Raw genomic sequence first — 23,436 nt, 5'->3', positions numbered from 1 at the left:
TACTGGTCAGCAGCCTCAGTATCCGGGGGTCAGGGCCTCACTGAGGTCAGTGGTTATTCGAGCCGGGTCGACAGGATCCACTCTTCACAGGAGCCTGCCTACAGATGAGGTTAGATATGTTACTGTGAGATTCTGGAGCACAGTATACCCAGGCAGAGATGGCAACATGCCGCTTCCAGTCCAGATTCCAAAGGTAAACGAACTTTAAGAATTACACATGCTAGCTGCCAATCGGGGAAACTGATCACAACTATTTCCTTAATGCAGTACTCTTTGTTATCTCCAGATAGAGCACCTCAGCAGAAAAATCAAAGTTTGCTCCTACAGTAAAATAGTATGTAGAGTGTGAGTTTACAAGAAGACTCACTCACCCTTCGGCATAATCTATCCTTTGGAGATTTTCCAACCTGAAATGGACAGAAAATGTAATATTTAGCAATTCAAACTAAAAGGCATTAGAACGGTACATAAATTAAAGGCAGCCAGAATTACAGCTATAAATACACATGCCAGCATTAACTATTGGCTAGCTACCAACAATGAAAGCAATTGTGTGTGTGTGTGTGTGTGTGTGTGGTAGGACTCAAAAATTATATCACACTGAAAAAAAAAATCCCTGGGCTGGAGAAATGCCCCAGCAGTTAAGAGCACTTGTTCTTATACAGGACCCACGTCCAATTCCCTGCGCCCTCATGGTGGTTCACAGGCATCTGGGGTGACTCGGTAGGCGCGTACAAACGGCACACGTGCATGCATGCAGGCAAAATACTCATTCACACAGTAAAGCACATCTGATCCCTCTTCCCCAAGGAAACTGTGCATTTCTGAACTAATAAGAAGAAGTTCTCAAAGGCCATGAGAACCCTGAAGGTGCATTAGTGGTACACATACCTTGTCAGTAACCAACAACACTCTAATTAGACTTAAGTCCAACCAAAGGAGAGAAAAAACATTCTGGTACTGGAAACCTCACCAACTAACTGGAGATAGCGAACTCATAACCCATCATATTTCTTAAGTACATTCTAAATGTTTATTCTTACACTCACACATAAGTTACTTCTCACTCCTCATTAAGGAAACTTCTCTTTGCCACAGTCAGAGACCACTACAGAAAACTACAACCAATCAAAACACAGAGTCCAGTCCTAACTTGGTGACCTAAGGCTCAGAGATCATTGTAGAAGAGCAGGCTGTAAGATTCTAAACTCACAGGGAGTTTGCTGTAAGATTGTTTCTCCTAGAAGCATCAGAAAAGCTACACCCATGAAGTCTCACCAACACTACTGTCTAAACACAAGCTGAACGAGGATGGACCCAATAGACATGCTACGGTGAAAGATGGAAAGACCATGAGGCCTCCACCATAGACAAAGAAATACAGGCAACCAGGGAATGCAGAGAGTGGAAGAAACAGTCTTCCCAGGTGTTCTAATGCTGGCCCTCAAGGTCTGGTTACACCTATTCTTGTTTTGTAAACCTGCCTAAGACATACCTGATTGGTTGATTAAACAGCCCATACCTGGGCAGGGGATAATGAGGTAGCCATGGCTAAGGTTCCTGGGCTTTGGGTTCAAGAGAATCACGGGACACAGACAGGAAGAGAAAACAAAGGAGAACACCACGATGGGTTGGTGTGGAGAAAAAGACAATGTGGGCTGAGAGGAAGGACTCCAATAACGGCGTGAAAAGGCCCAGATGAAGAATACAAGCACATGCCATGGGACTATGAATGGAAGGTAGACGAGATAATGATGGTTAAGGAGGATGGTATTGGATGGGGGCCTGGAGACAGATGGCGAGATTACTGAGACAGTGTAGGTCAAATATCTGCCCGGCCCAAGGCAATTATAAAATCTAACAGACGTCTGTGTCTTATTATTTGTGATAGCGGGTTAAATAATACCACTGTGATAATCTTAGGTCTAAAAATAAACATTACATAGCCCAGCAGACTCATTTTTTTTTTATTTTTTTTTAATTTACTAGAACACCCTGGAAGAACACACTGACTGGTTATCCAATACCAAATATCAGCTCTGAAAACATATACATACAATAATAATAGTTTATGGACAGAGCAGGTTGTATTTATATGTTTAGAAGTGTGTTATATATATATAAAATAAAAGAAAAAGTGGTCATGAATCTGAGAAAGTAAGGTGGGAGTGTACATGGGAAGAGCTGGAGGGAAGAAAGATAAGGTTACTGATGTAATTATAATCTCAAAGACTATATTATATATAACCTCAAATTATATTTAATTATCTGTATATTATATATACATATATTAAAAGTTATTTCTGGAAAGTACATTTAACTCAGCAGGAGTAAAATGCAGTATCAGGAGACAACCAGAACACAGGCTACCAACTGTCCACACCCCCCAGGGTAAGCAAGCTTTCTAGAAAGTAAGTAAGGGAACTAAATTAAGAAGCCAGTATGTTCATGTCAGAGATGGTCCCTGTTTAAAAAAAAAAAAAAAGACAAAAAAGAAACCAGTATGTGAAAATTAAAATCACCTCACCTTATCCATTAAGTAGGTAGCAGCAGAAAACCTTTTAACCAAGAACGTATTCCACATCATCAGCGCAATACCTGCACAGCAAATGAAATAAAACATCAACAGAATGATATAGATGCAGTATCATCAGACATTAACTCTTCCCTAAGCTTATGAAACCATGTGGACTCTACTCGTTATTTCTTGCATGTAGAGCTCTCGTTTTTAATAAAAGTATAAGGGAACAGAAGAATATCATAATCATATCAGTATCATAAATAACATGGAAAAAGTAACATCCCCATGACATCACATAGCCTCCAGAAAGGCATAAGATGTTTGTTTGCTTGGTTGCTGTGCTGTGGGTAGAGCACAGGGCTTCCACATGTTCAGCAAGGCTCTGCTACTGACCTGTACTCCTAGCTCTCTAGCTTTGGAGAGGGTATGAAACAAATGAAGCACTGACTGGGTCAGTGAATTGGGAAAACCTATCAGGAAGTATCTGTTAACATTGAACCTACTGGTCCCCCAGCACATCTCAGAAATTCACAACGAAAGACACATATACACTGTTGGGAACAGCTTAATTCTTATGTAAAATATTAAAATAACAAAATGTTAAAAACATATCAAGGAAGCCAGATCTGGCGGCTCATGCCTGTAATGCCAGCCTTTGGGAGGATAAGGCAAGAGAATCAGGAGTTCAAGGGTGGCCTGGGCAATATGAGACCTTATTGCAAGAAGGAGGAAGGAGGAAGGAGGAAGGAGGAAGGAGGAAGGAGGAGGAGGAGGAGGAGGAGGAGGAGGAGAAGAAGAAGAAGAAGACTGCTCCCCAGCCCCACGTATTGAAAATTAAAAATACTTAAATATTCAGCTAAGCAAACAACAGCAAAAACCATGCTTTTATTAACCCAGCAAAGGAACAGGCAATCAGTAGTAGTAGGCAATCAGTAGTAGTAGCTCCATAGTCACAGAGGGAGAGTTCACAAACAGTTATGCACAGTGAGATGAAGTGAAGGATGTAAACTTGACAACTCCCATCCTACTATGACAGGGGGTCATGAGGGTTTAACATCCGCTACTCACCATTTTGAACATGTGCGTTAAGGATGTGCTTCAAGTGTTCTATGGACCTAACCAAAAAGCGTGCTTCCTTAGAAGAGACAGAGAGAAGATAAAAGTTATTTTACATCAACGAAAACCTATTCCTTAAGTTAGCTTTTTATGTATGTGTATGTGCAGAGTAAACACTGTGTGTGAGAGGATGCCTACAGAGGCTGCAAGAGTCTAGTGTTACCAGCACTTGTGAGCATCCAGATCAGAACGCTAAGAACTAAAGTCAGGTCCTACGAAGAACACCAAGCAACCTTAGCCACGGGGCCATCTCTCTCCAGCCCCCGCTGATGACTTCTTACTAAATTTCTACATAAAGCTATTTTAGAACTTGGCAAAGGGACTGAAAAGACAGTTCAATGGTTAAGAGCACGTGTTGTTCTTGCAGAGGACCCACATGGTAGTTTATAGTTATCCACAACCCAAGTTCTAATTCCCAAGGGTACCAGGCATGCAGCAATGCACATACATACAGGCAGGCAAACACTCACACATGGAGGAGGAGGAAGAAGAGGAAGAGGAAGAAGAAGAAGAAGGAGGAGGAGGAGGAGCAGCAGCAGCAGCAGCAGCAGCAGCAGCAGCAGCATTGGCCACTGGATGTAGTGGCACACACCTTTAATCCCAGTGCTTGGGAGGCAGATTCAGAGATGTATCTCTGTGAGTTTGAGGTCAGCCTGGTCTACATAGTGAGTTCCAGGAAACTTGGAGCTACATAGCGAGACCCTGTCTCAAAACAAGCAAGCAAGCAAAGAGACTGACAGAAGCAGAAGGAGCATGCGCTCCAGACCATGTGGGTTACATACAGTTTCAGGCTAAGCTAAGATGATTCAAACAAACAAGGGGGGGGGGGGGGAGAAAAACTAAAGAAATGGAATTAGGTGAGAAATAACTTGGTAAGATAACTTCAATCATCACATTATCTAATTAATGATTAATTTCCAGATCATGATGGCAGGGAGATTCAAGCTCCTTGAGGTCTATATACCACACAATTATTCTTTTCAGGCAATATCTGAATTTCACAGGTGTGAAAATTTAAGTTTCCTTTTGCAAACAATCATTATGCAACAAACCTATTTAATGCCCTAGGAATACTACACTGAGCAAAATGGACCCAGATCTTTGTCTGCACTGAGCCTAGAGTCTAGTGAGGGAGCTAGAAAATTATAGTGTGATTTAAAGTGCCTGGCCCTTTAATAATACATCTTCAGTTGATAGTTAACTGGCCTTCTAAGAATTCTTAGCCATTAGAACTGCTTGACCCTTTGACCTTCAGTGTTGGTTGCCTCTTGGATTTCTGGGAACAGGATAGGATATAAAATAGGCAGCTGAGGCCGGAAGTGGGGGGGACTAGCAGAATGAGAAGAGATGGAGAAGATATTGATAAGAGACAGTTGACCCAGGAGAAGCTGAGCTGAGCAAAAAGGCTACAACAGATGTATAAGTTTGAAGCTGCAGTACTGGGAAAACTGGAAGAAGAGAGTGTTTAAGCAGACTACTGGGGACCTGAGAGAGGAAAGGTTGAGAGAAGCATTTGAAGGGTGCTGGGCCAAAAACTGGAAAAAGGGATGACAGGGAGTTAAGAAAACTGGTTACTGTTGTAAAATAAGCAAGCCATTTTATAGTTGGTTGTGTGGTTTGTTAGTAGCCATGGTCAAAGAAAAAAAGGAAAGAAATTAGATTCAGGGATCTCTATCTCTCTTCTCTATTCTTGTTTCTTTCATATTTAGTGTTAGGGGGTAAAACCAGGGAGAAAAAGGTATGGAAAAAAAAAGAACCCACAAAGTATCAAAGACCAGCTATAGACAATAAATATGAAAGCAAGCAAATCAGAGTGTCAGAAATAAATGGAATAAATAAAATAAAAGAATTAGAGCAAGGGAACAGGAAATATAAGAAGAAAGGCTTACAAGCTCTATGTGGAATCACAAAGGGGGACATACTCAAATTCAAATAATAGTGTGTAATAATCACAAAGTCATCCAGATGTTTGCTAAAACCTTCTGAAGCCCTGCCGTCACTGCTGTCCCCACACACATTGATCCTAGAAATTCTCTGAAGATAATTCAATTTTAAAATTAAAGGTAGGTGTGTGTGTGTGTGTGTGTGTGTGTGTGTATGTGTATAAGTGTGGTATGTGTGCGCGTGAGGTGAGTGTGGTGTCTGTATTTGTGTGAGTGGTGCATGTGTGCATGGTGTGTGTGTGTATGCATGGTATGTGTAGAGTGTTGTGTGTTTATGGTGTGTGTGTGTGTGTGTGTGTATGTGTAGTGGTGAAGTAGGGATGGGGTGTAATGTATAAAGTAGATGAATAGTTAAAAAGAAAACCACACGAATAAGAGAGACAGCCATTATTGCAGGCATCCTAAGGAAGCCAATGACCGCACTAACGGGAACCCTGGGTGCTCTGCATGGCACTTTCTCTACTGGTTCTGGATGACTACTACAGTAGGACGTTCTGTTTGGGGAGAAACTGAGACGATGGCTCAGGGATGTTTGCACAGTCAAACCCTCTGTGCAGCAACTAGGATAGCTGTAAGGAATGGGAACAGGGTACAAAGGTGGCCACGCCCACTGTCTGTGCCAGAACCCAATGGAGTACTGTTTCGCCCCTCTTTCTTAACACAGTACTGTGCTATCAGCAGTCTGCTCTGGAACACAGGTTCTCTCCTTACTTGAAGATGTGTGCTTTGCCCTTGTCCTCAGCGGAAGGTAACAAGTAAAGCTTTATTTCCAACTCCATTTCTGTGTAAAACGGTACCAACTTAACAGTCTTTGTCATCTGAGAAAGTCAAAGTAAAGGTCCTACCACCAGTCTGGTGTCTGGTGGTTCTAGGATGCCTGTTTACCACTTTTCTTTTGTTTGGATCACAACAGTAACCAGAAACAGTCCTACTGTGTGCATGGCTAACTCTTGTCCAAGGTTAGTCTCAAAGGCCTCTCAACTCTCTGGTAAGACCTCACTTCCCACACTGTTAGGGTCATCATCTTCCTGTGGGCACCTTGTTCCGGAAGCACCCTAGGGAGAGGCCCCAAGCTTTGGACCCAACTGAATGGCTAACCTACCAGTGCTCACCAAATCTATTATCCCACCACCTCATCCTTTAAGGAAGGCATGACACCAAGATGAAATAAGACACAAAAGCATCTTATTGATCCTTCCTTTGCCACCTCCTTTACTCAAGTCTCCTTTATAAGTATCCTTGTAAATGAATCCCCTTGAATCCAAATTCTTTCTTCAAGGTCTTTCTCTCGGGCTGTATTCTTGTGTAAAAAATCCCACAGGTACATTAACTCACACTGACACAGTATATCTTCCTCCTTCCTCATAAAGGCTCTTTAATATGTAGAGACTATATATTGAAAGAATACACTAACAGAGTGATTTAAACAACAGACTTGCCTTTTTAAAACCTTAACTGAAGAACAATGATCCCAGGATGGGAACCCTGTTTGTGCTCTTTCCTCCCACTCTCGCTGAGGCCCCACAGCAGAGTGTTAATCACAGTGAGTCTGAATGTAACCACAACATGTTTTTAGTCAGTGACAGAAGGAATGCTAGAACTAGAATGAAGACATAATTGCTAAAATCCAAATGAATTACTAACTGAGGTGGAATAAAGTGACACTTAATGACACAGCTAGCCACTGTGGTACACACTTACTATTCAGGAAGGCCACAGTTCAAGGCCAGTAAGGGCAACTTAACTAGACTTTGTCTCCAGGATATACATTTTAAAATGGCTGGGGATATAGTTCAGTGTTGGAGCGCTTGCCTACCAAACTTAAGGCCATAGGTTCAAGACTCTCTCTCTGTCTCTCTCTCAGCAATGTGTGAAAAGTGCCTAGCACAGTTTCTAGTACAGGCACAAGGTGAAAAGCACAGGTTTAGTGAGCTCCAGGACAGGCGTGGCCTGTCTATGGCATGTGTGAAGACATAATCAGCATATGGAGACTGTTACCTCTGGATCTTTATTCCACTGAACAACATACTCCCAGCAGCAATGTGCATGCAGCACGTCAAGTTCAAGGCTACAAGGGAACTGTTCATAGGCTAGACGGAGCAAGTCTGGAAGACACAAGAGGGTAACAACGTCTTTTTGGTAAGAAGTACTCAGCTGCATCGCTCCACCCTGGATCTCATAGTGCTCATTATCTGGTGTCACCTGGTACGGCTCCTAGGTCTATCTCCACCTCTGACACTTCAAGGAGACTTCTGGCAATACCTTCTCGAGGTTCGTCTGGATTGTCTACATCTCTTTCTTTGTTGACACATTTCAACAACTCAGGGCTGAGGTCTTGTTTAAATATCCACTTGGCTACACTGTCTGCAACACCACCTACAGGTTTGAGACAGGAAAGAAAATGAAAGCTGATAAAATATGAGCAGCAATGTGCTAAATGAAGCCAAATACGGAGTACAGCAGACATTCCCTTAAGGGCAGATACACAGCATGCTCACTCTGAATCTGAAATGAAGGGGATGTCTAAAAGCCATGAGATTGACAGTGTGCTAATACCTATCATTCAGCTTGGGAAGGCAAGTAAGATAGCTGCTACCTGGGGGCATACTTCTACATTGAGAGCATCTTAAATAAACACAAATGTACATGTGTCAGCAGCATATACACTATACTATACACTGGCTACACTTGCCAGGTCCATAAATTCAAAGCATACTACACCAGTCACAGAGGGAAGAATTACTACTGTTGTAAAGGGGTTTTTTTGTTTGTTTGTTTTGTTTGTTTGTTTGGGAAAGGGTCTTGTGTAAGGCTGGCCTCAAACAAATCATCAAACTAAGGATGAACTGAGGACCTTGAACCTCAGATGATCCTACCTCCACCTCTCGAGTGATGTGTGCTGCCACAGTCTAGGTGGTGCTGAGGTCATGTCTAGGCATGCTGGAGAGCCATTCTATAAGCGGACCTAATGCCCACCCCAGGTCACCTTTTCTTAAAGTGTAAGATAATGTGTACGTGATGTATGCACGCTCATACATCAGAGAAGGATGTCCTGCTTTGTTACTCTGCCGTCCTTACTCGGAACAGGGTCGCTCCATGAACCCAGAGTGAGGACAGCAGCATACTCCAGTCTGCCATTCTCTTCCACAGTGCTGTGCTTAAAGTGTGTACAGCCACACCTTGTCTGTTTGTTTTTCCAGACAGGGTTTCTCTGTGTAGCCTTGGCTGCCCTGAACTTGATTTGTAGACCAGGCTGGCCTGCCTCTGCCTCCCTGGGTGCAGGAATTACAGGTATGTGCCACTGCACCTAGCTCACACTTATTATGTGGGTTCTGAAGATTTGAACTCAGGACCTCATGTTTGGCAACAAACACTCTTACCCACTAAGTTCTTGCCCCAGTGACCCCAAACCACCCCATATTACATCTAGTATACAACTAACTTTACCAGGCAAAATTTAGTCATAATTTTACATGTTTTACTCATCAAGAGGATTCAAAAAAATTCTAAGTACAAGCTAAAAATATTTATGATATCTGAAATTTTCTGTTTATTACCTAAAATAAATAATTCATTTAAAAATAATAAATACGTTTACTCCAATCTTCATGTCTTTTGGAGTGGAGAGATATGGGCAAAAAATGAAGTAGCAATATGTTGTCCACTAAGGCTGGTTTGAAATTTATTAGCTCAAATGTTCATTCCCCCATTAACTTCCAGAATAGCTGGCACTAACGTGAGCCACCATGTCTAGCCTACTTTTTATTTTGATTCAAATAAGAGTTTCCCATAAAATAATGTTTCATAGTAAACTTATCCTCATCTGTGAAAACTATGAACAGGGTACTGGGAGATTGAATTTTATGTCTGACTTCTAAGTTACTCTAGAATTATGCCCTTACCTATATTTCTTGGGTTAATATTAAAATGGTGGACCTCAACCTTCTTTAGGTGACAACATGGAATAAAGTAAATAAAAAACTGTTAGAAATCTTATAAAGAATGAGAAATCGAGTTAAATAAAAATCTGCAAGCACTCACAAGCTGGAGAGATGGTGCAGTGCTTGAGAGTAAGTACCACACAATCACGAGGAGTGGCGCACAGGGCTCACTGTTCCTGTAACAAGCTAGGACTTCTATACCCCTGGAAGCCCATCTCTGGGGTGGATAGAGACAGAAGACTCCCAGGGTCTTGCTTCCAGCCTAGTCTGAAAAATGTGAACCCTGAGCTTGGAAAGAGACCTGCCTCAAAGGAACAGAAGCAGATTGATTAGGGACAATTGACATCCTCTTTTGCCCTACATGCATACACACAGGCATAAAGAAATAAATCTTAAAAATCTAAGTACTTGAATATATAAATCTAGAAATATCATTCTGGTATCAAGTGCTTGATAGTGTGCCAGTAAGAAGACTGAACACTCAAATAAAACTAAAATAAGGTTTCTCATGCCCCTGAACCATAATGGCTCTAGGCCAGGAGAAAGTCATGTATCAGAGAAGAGCCACTGCTGCAAGTTCTCACTCACATGTGAGATCTACACAGCTGCTCTAACTGGAGTGGAGGGTGGCAGAGTTCTGAGCAGAGGCTGGGGAGTACAGCAAGAAGAGTGCAGAGGACAGCAGTGGGTACCAGGTTGTAGTAGGGTAGGGTAAGTAAGTTGTTGGCCCATAACACAGCAGGGAATCTAAACAGCTAATTGTATATCCAAAAAAGACAGTGGAGAGGACTTTGAGTACTCCTGACACAAAACAGTGACAAATACCTATATAATGGATCTAAACTTATGATGCATAAATGCATTAAATTGTCACACTATGTCTTATATATGTGTGACTACTATGTGGCAAGGAAACGAAAGAAGGAAAAATTAAAAGCACAAAAAGGGGAAGACAGAGGAAGAGTAAAGTTATTAGATCTCTGGAGAGAAGGAGAGAGAAGAGAAAGATAGTCAGGAATGGTTCCTTGGTGGGATACTAGGATAGAATTTTGAAACACGAACAGGACTCACGTGTCCATGAGTGGGTGAGATGGGACCAGGGAGAAGGATGGCTTCAGATCCAAGGATGAGAGTCTTGTAAACATTTCACTTACAGAAAACCTAGGATTGGCCTAAAATTAATTAAAAATACACCTATATTCCTAGCATTTCACTAAGGCAGAGGGACTGTGGGTTCAAAGCAAGTTCTGGCTACTTCATCAACAAGTAAACACATATTCAAAATAGCATGTACATTGCAAACACTCAGATGCGCTTGGCTTACCTTTTCCCCCTTCTAACAACTTTTTAACAGAGAGCCTTGGAAGTGGCTCTGTCTGTGGAGATGACACTTTGGCAGCTGGAGGGTTCGCCTTGCTGTGCAGCAGAGTCTGGAGTATGAGGCAATCCTCCAGCTGTCTCAGCAGCAGCTTCCAGTACTCGGTGTCAAGAGAAAGGGCTTCCCAGGAGTCTGTGAGGGCTTCTGCATCAGCACCCAAAACCGTCTGGGAGAACTGAGAGAAGATACCCTGCTCATACTTTGGGCAGTGTGTCTGTATTCACTGTTGTGCTGGGGACTGAACCCAGGGCCTTAACTATGCTGGGTACATGCTCTCCTGCTGAGCCACACCCCCAGCCATCAGGCAGACTCTGAATCAACATGAATGAAAGCAACAAAGAAGTAATTTTACAGATTCAGTGCTTGACTGGATCAGACAGGGAGACTCAGGACATTGAGAGGAGGTCCTGTGGAGATGAGTCAGGCTCAACCACTGTGCACCTTACCATCTTCTGGCCTCTGGCAAGGGCTGGCTCTGCTTACGGCACTGACAGAATGTACCAGCCGACTCTATCACTGTAAACACCTCAATCTGGTGTGTTACATTTAGCCCATAACCTCCAGGACTGACAATGTATACAGTAAATCACTAGAGACCCACTGAGATGTTAAACTAACAGCCCCCCTAGGAAAAAAACCACCGACCTGCCATAAATGTAAGAGAAGCAAGTCTTTTCTTTTTAATGTAAATGAGCCCTCGGAAGAAGAAGAGAAAACCCATACAGCAACTTTGGTAGATAGTGCTAGTCTGTCTGACTCAGTGCTCAGTATGTAGGAGGAGGAGGAGGAGGAGGATGGAGACAATCATGGACTGCAGAACCTGAATAAACCCAAGAAGTGGTCCAGTCTGAAGCCTGACCCCTTAGTGAGGAAAGCATTACCATCCATTACTTCAAATTCCTTACCCATTCCACACTTTACACGTTCCAGAACACTACAAGCCAATCAGACTGGCACAGAGCAAAGCTCTGCCCACTTACTTTCTTATCTGTAGCACTGTTGGACATCTGTGCAGCAACAGAATGCCCAACGTGTGCAGACAGCAGGGCAGCTCCATTGTTCTCTGACTGGATACAGGCTGTGCGCATTTGCTGCCACCAAGGGGACACAGACTGAGAATCCCATGTCTCCTCCATGGCCACTACAGAGGCAAAATAAGAGCAAAAGGTAACATCTTACCTTGTCAATATGGGTGTTAGTATGTGTTTGATCCTTTATGCTTAAGCTAAATCCCTCAAAGATGTACCTGCTTACATCTGCTAGGTTTTTGTCAACTTGACACAAGCTAGAGTCATCTGAGAGAAAGCAACCTCAGTTAAGAAAACACCTCCATAAACTCAGCCTGTGGGCAGCCCCGTGCAGCATTTTCTTGACGGGTGATTGATGTGGGAGTGCCTGGCACACTGGGGATGGTGCTCCCCTAGGTAGGTGGCCACGTGGGTATGAGAATGCAGACTGAGCATGGAGAGCGAGCCAGTAAGCTACACTCCTCCAGTCTCCACTTCAGCTCCTGCTTTCTAGGACCTGCAGTTCACTGAGCTCCTCAGTTAGATTGTTACCTGAAAGCGTTAAGAAATAAATACTTTCCTCCAATGTTGTTTTTGGTCTTTATCACAGCAATGAAAACTCTTAGACATTGTAATTGATTTTATTCAGAACATTTACCTTCCATTTGTTTATACTGTTAGTCATGCTGTTTTTGAATCAATACCAAATTCTTATTTAAAATATTTTCATCATTATGAAATGGGAATATTGGGGATGGAGATATAATTATGTTTAACTTTAAAATTTTTTTTCACTGTTTACTTTATGTGTATGGGTTTTTGGTCTGCATGTATGTCTGTGTACTACATATGTGTCTGGTGCCCAGAGAGGCCACACGAGGGCCATGGATCCCCTGGAACTGGAGTTGCATAACAGTTGTGAGCTACTTGGGTAGATGCTGGGAAATGAACCTGGCTTCTCTAGAAGAGCAATGGATGCTCCTTACCTCTGAGTCATTTCTCCTACCAAAATAGGCAAAATATTATCTGCGCCAAAGACTGCTTTCAGGTGACATTGTATCTTCTGAAGGCTGATTTTCATTGTCTTACACTAAAGCACAATGCAAATGCACATAAACTTTCGACCGGTGCATGAAGACTTCAATGTGTTCACAGGGCCAAGGATGCAAACCAGGGCCTTGTATAGCCAAAGATCTACCTCCTGGCTGCACACCATACTGAAATGTTTACCACGCTATAGTCTGCTTGTGTTGAGGGGAACTGCTCCTGTCTTTCAGAGACATTTAAAACACTACATTCTGTTTCTGAGCATTGAAGCAGAAACCCTGGGAGTACTGGCCTCTTACCTTTCATCTTGCTCAGCAGGGACAGCATGGTGTGCAGACAGCAGACAGACTGTGGTTTGTCCAAAATATCTTTTTCCTTCGAAAGCCAGACACTCAGGAGCAGAGACTGAAATAAAATGTGAATCTTTTCGGCCTAAATAGTATCTCACATAGGGTTCAGTCACACTTCCTGCGTGTGCGCATGTGCACACGGTTCCAGCCGTCTAGCTGGGGGCTTGTGCTATCATGTAATGGGGTTAGACTGAGGCATAGTTCACCTGAGAGCGCCTCCACCTCTGTGGGCACCTGAAGCCCGCCCTTCTGTGTTCCCTCTGGTTACACACGACCTTCAGTCTAAGCCACAGTTAAGAGAACACCGCCAGGAGGGACAGCACTGAACATCTGCTGCTGAGTAAAGCCCCAGCTGTAGGCTCTGATGGGAGACACAGGGAGGGGCCATCTTGTTCTTGCTTTTGCCAAAGACACAGGGCCATGGTGGTGGGGAACAAGCACAAACTTCCAAGTTACCATTCTAAGATCCCCAACAAGTTACGAAAAGTGTATTTTAAACAAAGCCACTTTGGTGAAAACGGAAGCCTTTCTACATCTTTAAGATTTGTAAAGCTTAATGGATTAATTCTGAGAAGATGGAAATTTGAGCAGTGTCACATCTGTAAAAGCTGCACCTCGATTGGTTACACAACTGCACTGCTTTATGTGAAAGAGCTCTAAAACGGATTGGCTTAAATGCATTAGTTCATGTGACTTTGCGGCAGTGAGGGTAAGGAGCTGAAGGTGGAGTGTACAAAGGAGACACCTCTCCATAGGTGACTCAGGACAGGAACCTGAAAGTGGGTGATATTATATTACCTCATTTGACTGTAACATTTCAGAAACAGAGGAAGGAGTCCCTAACTTCCGGCACCATGCACATAATAACTTAGAACTTCAATTAGAACCTAACTCATATGTGGTTTGAGCACATATACACACAAAGGTACACATAAATGTGTATATGTGTGTAACTTTTACATATATGAAATCACTCATAAGCTTTCTCTCTTTAATATGAAATCTTATTTCTCCCCTTTTTCCTTTCAAGTTTCTTCTATATCAGCCCCTTTCTAGCTTAGCCTGTATAAGAACTTAAAAAAAACCCAACTCTGCCCTGGATTTTCCCCATGTTCATAAAATAATGACAATGTGTCAAATGCCAACAGTTACCTGAACAACATGTTCTGCTGTCACTGGCTTGTAGGATGAAGGGAGGACAGCCACTGACTTAGAGAAACAGGGTCACATTCTAGCATGTTCTCTCTACCACCAGTGACCTCGCATGCCGCTGAGTTCATAAAATTGACTCCTCTTAATCTGTATACCCAGGGTCTTCCTCTCATAACCACAAACTAGTTCTCAGAGAGAACAACTATCTCACTGTTTGCCTGTGTGCGTGTGCTGTGAAGCACAGGGAAGTACTCACTACCTTTAGGACCATCGTTCAGTTGCTACTAGACCTAACTATTGGTTGTGTTCTAAAACATGTGACCAGAATTTACCAGAACAGCACCTCACGTCTAAACCTGAGTGTGGTGCACAGCCGCCACCCTGCAGCGTGAGGCTGAGTCACAGGCTCACGGACCACGAGCTCCAGAGCTCTCTATGCGACACTGCATGACTCTAAGCTCACAAACTGCCGTGGTTTTTAAGTATACTTGAAAGTTTGTTTATGACTGCATTAACAGAAAAGTTCAAAATAGTCATTAAAGGGCAACCCACACTCTATACTGTGAGCTCTTCTACTTTCTGCTCCCTTGAACCCCATGCCAGGCCGTAAGCAAATTCTGAACAAGTGAAACCCAGCTCTGCATTTTCCTTCTCAACTCTCCCTGTGTCAGTTCCTTCCATCTGTTACCCAGAGTCGGCCTTTGTTCTCACTCTAAAATGTTTTTTTTTTCTCTTTTTAAAAATAAACTTAAAATTTCCCACTAGCTAAGTTTTTGTTCAAAGGTAGATCAGTACAAAAATGCAGATGCATTCCTATGAGAACACAACGTAATTTTAGAAATGCTTATAACAGAAAGATACTTTAAACTTCAGGGACAATGAAGGTGAATACAGAGACAAATACCACATAGGACACACGCTGATACCCACAAGAGGAACATCTGCCACAGAAAAGCCACTACCAAGTGCATACAAAGGAAGACAGTGTTCCAAGCCAGCACAGCAAGGAATAAACACCATGCATAATCTGAACATGAAAACACAAACCTACATGTATGAATTAGCCTATTCCATTTATAAATACGCCATGTGAAATAGACAGTTGTGAAGTAATACTGTGGTAACAGATTAGGAACAGCACAGACTATAAAGTTTAGTGAACTCTTTACTTCTACTAGGTAACACCTAAGACTTGCAGAAATCTGTACCTAAGAATGAAAGAGAAAATTCCATAAGAGCTCACCGTTTGGGAACATCTCCTTTTATGTCAATGCCCTTCATGCCTTACTCTTGACTCAAAGGATGCAATAAGCTGCCAAGACAGCATCTGTTAGCCTTGTCTTTCTACACACAAGGCTATACTGGTCAGTCTTTCACCTGAGCTGATTTTCTAGTATTTCCTGAATACAAGCAGAACTTGATAAAACCATAACTGTTCTGAAAAGATGAATTTACTAACAAGCAATATAGTACTAAATTGAGTGTAAAATGCCTGGCAACATAAATACATTTAAAAAAGCTTCTTCCTTGTCCTCTCCACAGTGTGGAGGATGACTGAACCCAAGGCCTTTGCACATGCCACACATTCACTTTATTGTTGAGCTATGCCCTAGCCTTCTTTTTGCTTTTTAAATTTTGAGACAGGGCCTTATTAAGTTAATTGGGCTGCCATGAGCACCCACGGGACGGGCAAGCCTTAAATCTGTGGTCCTGTCTCCACGGCCTGAGAAGATGGTATCACAGATACAGCTGTGCTTTTATGCCTGGATAGAAGCCCTTCTAAAATAAATTTTTTTCTTTTCCTTCTTCATGTCCCTGCCCTAACTCCTTCTCTCCATCCTGAGTTCCTCTTTTTATGTTTTGTCATGAGACAGTGTCTCACTGGGTAGTCCAGATTAGCTGCAAACTCATGCCTCAGCTTCCTGGGGTGTTGAGATGATAAGCATGCACTTTCATGAATATAATTCTAATAAAGCTGTCACTTATAATACGTTAAAATGAGAATGTAGACAAATTAAGAGAACAAGTTATTAGAACAGGAACAATGGTCACTGTGCTATTCACAAAGGTTACAAAGAATTATACAAATATGTATTTTTTTTTAATTTGCCTTTTCCCATTTTATATATTTGCTTCAAGGTTTCTCAATAATTCTTTTTTATTTTTATCACAAACATACAATCAAAATATTCAAAGTCCACTTAATCCTTCAATTACTAAAACACATTTACTAACTGATATTCCTGTATATTTTAACTGTCTTACCTCCTGAGGTGCACACTTTCACAGACTAGTAGAAAAAAACCCATCTTTAAAGGACTTCTAAATGTTCAATAAAAGTTCTCACAAGCACAGTACTAAGCTCACAGGGTGGGCTGTCCAAATGCTGGCCAAAACCTGAGATGTGTGCTGGAGTGTGACTGTGTGCATGAGCAGGAGCAGCAAGGAGGGAGCTGAGGAGATGGATGGATAACCTCCTTGCTCTTGTATTCTAGTTTTCTCATTGGATGATTCTTCTGTTTTGCATGCATGTAAAGATTCTATTCTTAAATATTTCAAGTTTGAAAATGTTGACATCAATTTTATATGCATTTAGATAAGTTTGTTTTTTAAAAGCTTTTAGTTCTAATATAACAACTGATGATCAAAATCTACTATAAATGCATTCACCTGTTGGGACTCTATATTTGAGCCTAAATATTTATAAAATAAAATGACCCTGATATCATAATTGCAATTTTCTTTGATCATTTCAAGTTTTTCAGTTTATGTTATTTTTTTTAAGATTTATTTATTGTATATGAGTGCTCTATCTGCATGTATACCTGCATGCCATAAGAGGGCCTCAGATCCCCAGTATAGATAGTTGTGAGCCATCACGTGGTTGTTGGGAATTGAACTCAGGACCTTTGGAAGAGCAAACAGTGCTCTTAACCACTGAGCCATCTCTCCAGCCCCTTAATGTACATTTCTGGTACACTAAGGATAACGATTTTAAATTTAATGCTTCTATGCAACATCGGCAAAGGATTCAGTAAAAACACCTTACCAGTAACTGCTGAGGGCTAAGTCCAGCAGACTCCAGGGTTTGACACATATCCTCAGTGGAGCTTTCTCCATGCAAACACTTCCAAAAAAAGAAACTGCCTAGCAAAACAAACAAGTAAGCAAACATGTTGCTAATGATGAATGTTCAGATTAACAATCTTACTTAACTGCAAACTGGAATTCCAAAGAAGCAGGACAGTATGAAAGAGAATGTTTGTTGTTGCTGTTTTGGGTTTTGTTTGAGAGGGATTCAATACAGCCCTGGCTGTACTGAAACTCACTATGTAGACCAGTTTCACAAAGACCCACCTGCCTCTCCCTCCTGAGTACTGGCATTAAAGGTCTCCCACCCGAAAGAAAAGAACCTAATGTGTAAATTTGATTTAAAAGAATGGAAGGCAAATCATTATGCCTTAAGACCTCCTCGTGTGTGTGTATAGTATGCACACAGGTGGAGGACAGAGGTCAATGTTGGAAGTCTTCCTCAAATGCTCCCCACCTTATTTTATGAAAAAGCTCACCCACTGAACCTGGAGTTCACCAGTTAGGAAAGGCTAGCTGACCAAAGAGTCCCAGAGATTCTCTTATTTTCTCCCCAGTGCTAGGATTATAGGCAGATGCCACCGTGCCTGGCTTTTTACACAAATGCTGTGAGTTCTGACTATGGTCCCCAGGTTTGCATGGCAAGCACTTTACTGAATGAGCCAATTCTCTAATCCCAACACTTTCTTATTAGAAGGCTTATTAATACAATTAAACTTGTATGACATGGTATGTGAATACCCAGAATACATCACTGACAAAAAAAAAAAAAAAAAGAACATTAAAGTCTTTGTCACTGATTTTTAAAACAAAAGGAGGCATTGAATTGTTGTACAGGACTTCTGTAGAAGGGGGAGGGTATACGGAACACATTACAGGGCTTTACCTACCTAGAGCCACATACTCCTCTTCACTTATCTTCTTTATGCTGAGCATATCCTTCTCATAGTCCAGATATTCCAGGAAGGTCTGAACAGGCAGCACTCCATCTGTATCCTCAGAAAACCAGACCGTGGTCTTGGTGTTTTCTTGCTTGTACTTTTCCAATAGGACTCGGAGCTTCAGGAGTTCCTTATCGTCCAGCCTTAGCAGCACAGCCAAGTCCTTCAAGAGCAAGAGTAGGCCTTGTCTTTGTGAATTGCCACAAATGCTAGCCCATGATCAGAAATGAGATTCCAGGCTGTTGGGCAATGGTGACTTTTAAAATTAGAATGAAATATGACAGAGGTAGTGTACTGTTTCAAATGTTAGTTTTAAATGGGATTTCATAAATATGATGCTACATAAATAAACTAACCTTGGAAAACTATTTACTGCTAACAGTGCCATTTTAAGAAGTTTCTTTAGAGTACTATATACTCTTCTAAAAGCCGGATCCTCAAAAATACATATTATATAATTGAAAAATAATCATAAAGGACGTCAGTGTAACTTCATTTTCCAAGAAAACTAAACCACATGCAGCTCCATGTCTCTGCTGCATGAACAATACACCATGACACAGGCCGCACTGCATCTAGTTGTAGGTCCTCTTTACAACCAGGGATACAAAGATGTCGACGTCTCAACTGGAGCCTGCCAGCCTTTCAAGCCATTTCACACAAGACCTGTGAAGACACACTGCCTGATATTATCATCTGTTTTTCAAACCCTGTAAATCTGCCTCTTGCTTAGTGCTACATGATTGAAAGCACAACCATACATATTCAGCTTTGTTCTGTTTTTGTCTGTTTGAGACGGGATTTAGTTATGCTACTTTTATTCCTGGACTTGTGACCCTCTCTCAGCCTTTCATGTAAGGGAGGCTCCAGGAGTGCTCCACCATGCCTGGTTGTTCAGTTCACTGCGCACATGCCCAGTCCTTGCTCCTGATGAGAAGAACCTAAGAGCTGAGTGTGCAATTCTTCCCGTAAACCTCCCTCTGTCAACTTGTGCTTCCTGATGCTTATAATTACTAGACACCCTGATCCTGAAGAACTGTTTTCATAAATGTTAATGGTAAATAGAGAATGCTACCATGAACGTATTACTAAAATGCTGAAATCTAAAGTCCCCCAAACAGAAGATATCACAATGTATTCTTTCATTTTTCAGTTTAAATTTATATGATTGTATATGTGAAGAGAAAGTTTTCTTCAGACCTTAACTTTCACTAAGACAGGCTAATTTTCAAACAAGTATTTGTCAAGTGGTGACTTGACAAACCACTTTAATAAACCTGCCTCCGATACCCAGAAGACATGGGGGTTCCAAGCTGGGTAACTCACACCGGGAACAGTTATCTGAGAGGAAGAAAGACATTCTATCTCACTAGTTTCCATTAAGGGAAACTGTTAATGCAAGTTTTAGAGCACTGTACTAAAGACTGCAAGGGACTGTCACTACTTGATGTTTCTAAGACAACACTGAGTACAGTTATCTCTAACACTCTGATGAGAGACAGGCTATTATAGAATTGTACTTCAAGATATAATTCACAAAAAAGCAAGCAGCATTAATTTATTAACTGCAGAAAAACCGACTTCTAGTTATGTAGAATCTCTCTTATATTTTCTTTAAAACAGGGTCAGTGAGACAGTTCAGCAAGTGAAAGCACTTGCTACATAAGCCTGATCTGCACTCAATCTCTAGAACCCATGGTGGGATGGAGAGAAGCATTTCCCGACAGTTGGCCTTTGACTACCACATGAGCTACAGCAGGTCTACACCCACACTCACGGGCATACAAAAATAATAAAATGAAAAAGTAAAGACAAAAAAAATTATAGTTTTGTCACATCAGAAAACTGAAAATGTTTTTATTGTAAAGTTCTACGAAACATTTTCTTTTTTTAAAAGTCATCTGTGGTGGTTTGAAGGAGAGTAGCCCCAGAGGCTCAAAATTTTGAATTTGTGGTGCCCAGTTGGTAGACTGTTGGAGAGGAATAGGAAGTTGGTCTTGTTGAAGTAGATGTGTCACTGGAGGTGGGCTCTGAGGTTTCAAAAACCCATGCCAGGCCTAGTCTTTGTCTCTGCCTGCCTGCCTGCCTGCCTGCCTGCTCCCACCATGATGATAATGGACTGATCCCAATTAGACCTTTTTTCAAATAAGCATTGCCTTGGCCATGTCGTCTCTTTATAAGCAATAGGACAGTGAATAAGACATCACCTTAAAAAATGTCAAGAAAAATCAAAGGAGTCCAAAACAGTAAAGATGAATCAACAATGAGAGTTAATACTTTGTATTCTTACAAAATATAAATATACTAATATAAATTAAGGAGCAAGGGATAGAAAAGAGGCCTGATAGAGAAAAATATACATTTCACTTCTTCAAAACAACAAGAAACTCACCCCAAACCTTTAATTTTCTACTGTTTACTTGAAAAGTTTAAAAATTAAAAATACTAAGAGGGACTGCTGTATATAATATCAACATTTGTGGTTACTCACATTATCAGAGAACGGCGTATCTGAGTGAAAATCAAGCGAGTTTAATTGAGTGACAGATTCATAAAGTTGTAGTAATTTCAATTTACTGGCACAAAACTGCAGCAGTCCTTCATCAACAGACTCAAGCTCTAAAAGGCAGGGGAAAAACAGACACACTTAACAGACTCATAAAAAGACTTTCATGATCTCTTAAATATGTAATGCCTAAATGGGTTAAATATTGATGTGCTTAACCTAGCACAGATTTTGAAAGCGAAGATAAATTTTCCATTTTAGTAAAATGTCCAGCTTTTTAAGTAAAACAGCATTGTCTAACAAGTCAAGAAGAGGTACAGAGCAAAGAGATTTCTGTGTGGTACGTGTATTTAGAGCCTGACAGTGCTCTGCTCTGCCCAGCGCTGGGCACTCACTGTGCTTACCTGAGAATGTGTACATGGAAGGCTGCCTGGCTCTGCGGTAGCCTGGGGGAGCTCAGCGACAGGAATTCACTCCGGAGCTATGGCCTGTGATGAGTGTTATCTTCAGGACGGCCTGGCAAGGTGCCCTAGACTTCCACTAATATCCTCCACCAACTAAGTTTTATTTTGTTCAAGATTAATGCTTAGGAAATATTCCCTACATAGCACACTTCTGCATAATAATTTAAGTGTTTCTTGCTAATGTGAAGCAAATATATATTCTCTGAAAAGGCAGATATGGAAAACTAGAAATGCTACCCATGTTCTCACAGCTATAATAAAACAGCATAAAAAACTGAAAATGTTCAGGACTGACTTATCAATAGAGCTTGAAACTGATTTGTTTTTTTTAGTTTTTGATCTGGCTTATTCTCTACATAATATCAAACCTTTTGTTAATGCTTTGAAGAGATATGGGACTTTATAAGGAATAGCATGCCTTTTCAGTGAGCTGTTTCCACTGAGGTGTAGGCTCTAAGATGTCCACTATTTACCAAGAGCCGACATTCTAAATCTACTGAAAATGTCAAGAATGAAACAACCTCAAAATTGGATGCTTTATGTCATGTAAGAAAGTCATGAAGATTTTTTTTTTTAAGTTACTGGAGTCTGGCTTAAACATGATTAAGTATAAATGTAATTAAATGTAAATCTGGCTTTACATATTACTGTTAGGAAAAAGTCATAAGGAGATGGATTCAATCTACTGCACACCACAACGTAACTGACACTAGAAATTTGAAGCTATTTTACTTTACAAGCTCAGTTGAACAGAATACAGAGTTACAATTCACAGTTTCAAATGTAATTCTTTTCAGTCATGCTTAAACAAATAAAAGTCAGCCCCCAAACCCACCCTGATAATGTAATCACAAGCTGTGAATTCTTAAACTCCTTCCTCTTCTCATAAAAGGATGAGGCACTGAGGTGCTCTACATCACTTGAAAGACTAAATATTCTGGTCCATTACTCCAGTCAGAAAAAAATATTACTTAAGAATGTTCCCAGTAGAAACCTCTCTTCTCCTAAGAGGCAAAGCAACCCCAAAGATAGCAAGAGAACCTGTTTGGGTTTTATTGTTGTTATTTGTAAGACTGGGTCTCCTATGTAACCAGGCTGGCCTATGAACTCACTCTGCCTACCTCTGCTTCCCAAAGACTGAGATTAAAGGTTTGTGCTAGGATCCCCAGCTCTGTTTGCATAGCATCAGCTCATCACCCTCATCCCAATGGCTTTAACAAGGTTCTGTAACTCTAAAAATAACAGCTTCTCATCATTCTTTAAAAAAAAAAATTATATTGTTGTTAATTTCTTGGCTCACAGTTTTTTAAGATTTAAAATAGTACTTTTATTAACTAGATAAAAATTTGATATATGCACATAATACATTTTGAGCATATTCACCTCCACCCTTCCCAACTTCATGTACACTTTAATTTTTGAAAATTTATTACCAAAATATTTGTTAATAAATAAAAATATCATACATCAAAAATAACCAGACAGAAAAATATAGGCAGCATTTGGAATGGAAGCGGTGGAACTTCACATTAAACTTAGATATTTTATTAATGCTTTTGAGGAATGGGTGCTTTCTAAGTATGGTATGCCTCTTTTTTGCTCTTTAGATAACTCACTGAGTACAATTTCTGCTTCCCACCTACTCGTGGATGTGAGACCATCCACTGGAGTGTGTCTGACCTACCAGAAGTCCACACCCTACAAGAAATTGACTCTGCACCTCCAGAAGCCATCAACTGTCAGTAGCTCCTCAGGAAGGGGTGAAGGCTTAGGATCTCCATTGCCCTCAATGCAGGGACGTGTCCTGGCTTGCTAGTGACAGTTTTGGAGAAGGCAACCCCAGCTACAGTGACATCATGAGTGGAACAGTTCTGTCAGGTCCAGACAACTTTCCTCCAGTTTCCCTTTCCACACACCCACCCACTTCTGGTTCCTACAATCTTTCTGTCCTCTTTTTCAAAATGTTCCCTAAGCCTTGGA

At 41.2% G+C, this 23,436-nt stretch overlaps 1 protein-coding gene across 3 annotated transcripts in view; it reads right to left on the bottom strand.

The window, feature by feature from the left end:
• The window catches only part of Rab3gap2 (RAB3 GTPase activating non-catalytic protein subunit 2), an 82,349-nt gene that overhangs the window by 10,070 nt on the left and 48,843 nt on the right, over positions 1–23,436 (bottom strand). For 2 of the 3 annotated variants that reach the window (XM_021635780.2, XM_060364881.1), the window contains 11 exons: positions 20,978–21,105; positions 18,436–18,649; positions 17,505–17,602; positions 13,253–13,358; positions 11,880–12,040; positions 10,846–11,074; positions 7,783–7,956; positions 7,579–7,685; positions 3,590–3,656; positions 2,528–2,598; positions 372–407 (listed from right to left, as the gene is read on the bottom strand). In XM_021635780.2, the coding sequence (XP_021491455.1) occupies positions 372–407; positions 2,528–2,598; positions 3,590–3,656; positions 7,579–7,685; positions 7,783–7,956; positions 10,846–11,074; positions 11,880–12,040; positions 13,253–13,358; positions 17,505–17,602; positions 18,436–18,649; positions 20,978–21,105 (1,391 nt within the window). The remainder of the gene's footprint in view (positions 1–371; positions 408–2,527; positions 2,599–3,589; positions 3,657–7,578; positions 7,686–7,782; positions 7,957–10,845; positions 11,075–11,879; positions 12,041–13,252; positions 13,359–17,504; positions 17,603–18,435; positions 18,650–20,977; positions 21,106–23,436) is intronic. The other variant, XM_021635781.2, reaches the window with a different exon arrangement.

This window comes from Meriones unguiculatus, chromosome 11, assembly GCF_030254825.1.
Source record: "Meriones unguiculatus strain TT.TT164.6M chromosome 11, Bangor_MerUng_6.1, whole genome shotgun sequence".
Classification (NCBI taxonomy): Eukaryota; Metazoa; Chordata; class Mammalia; order Rodentia; family Muridae; genus Meriones; species Meriones unguiculatus.
This window is presented reverse-complemented; position numbering and strand designations above follow the sequence as displayed.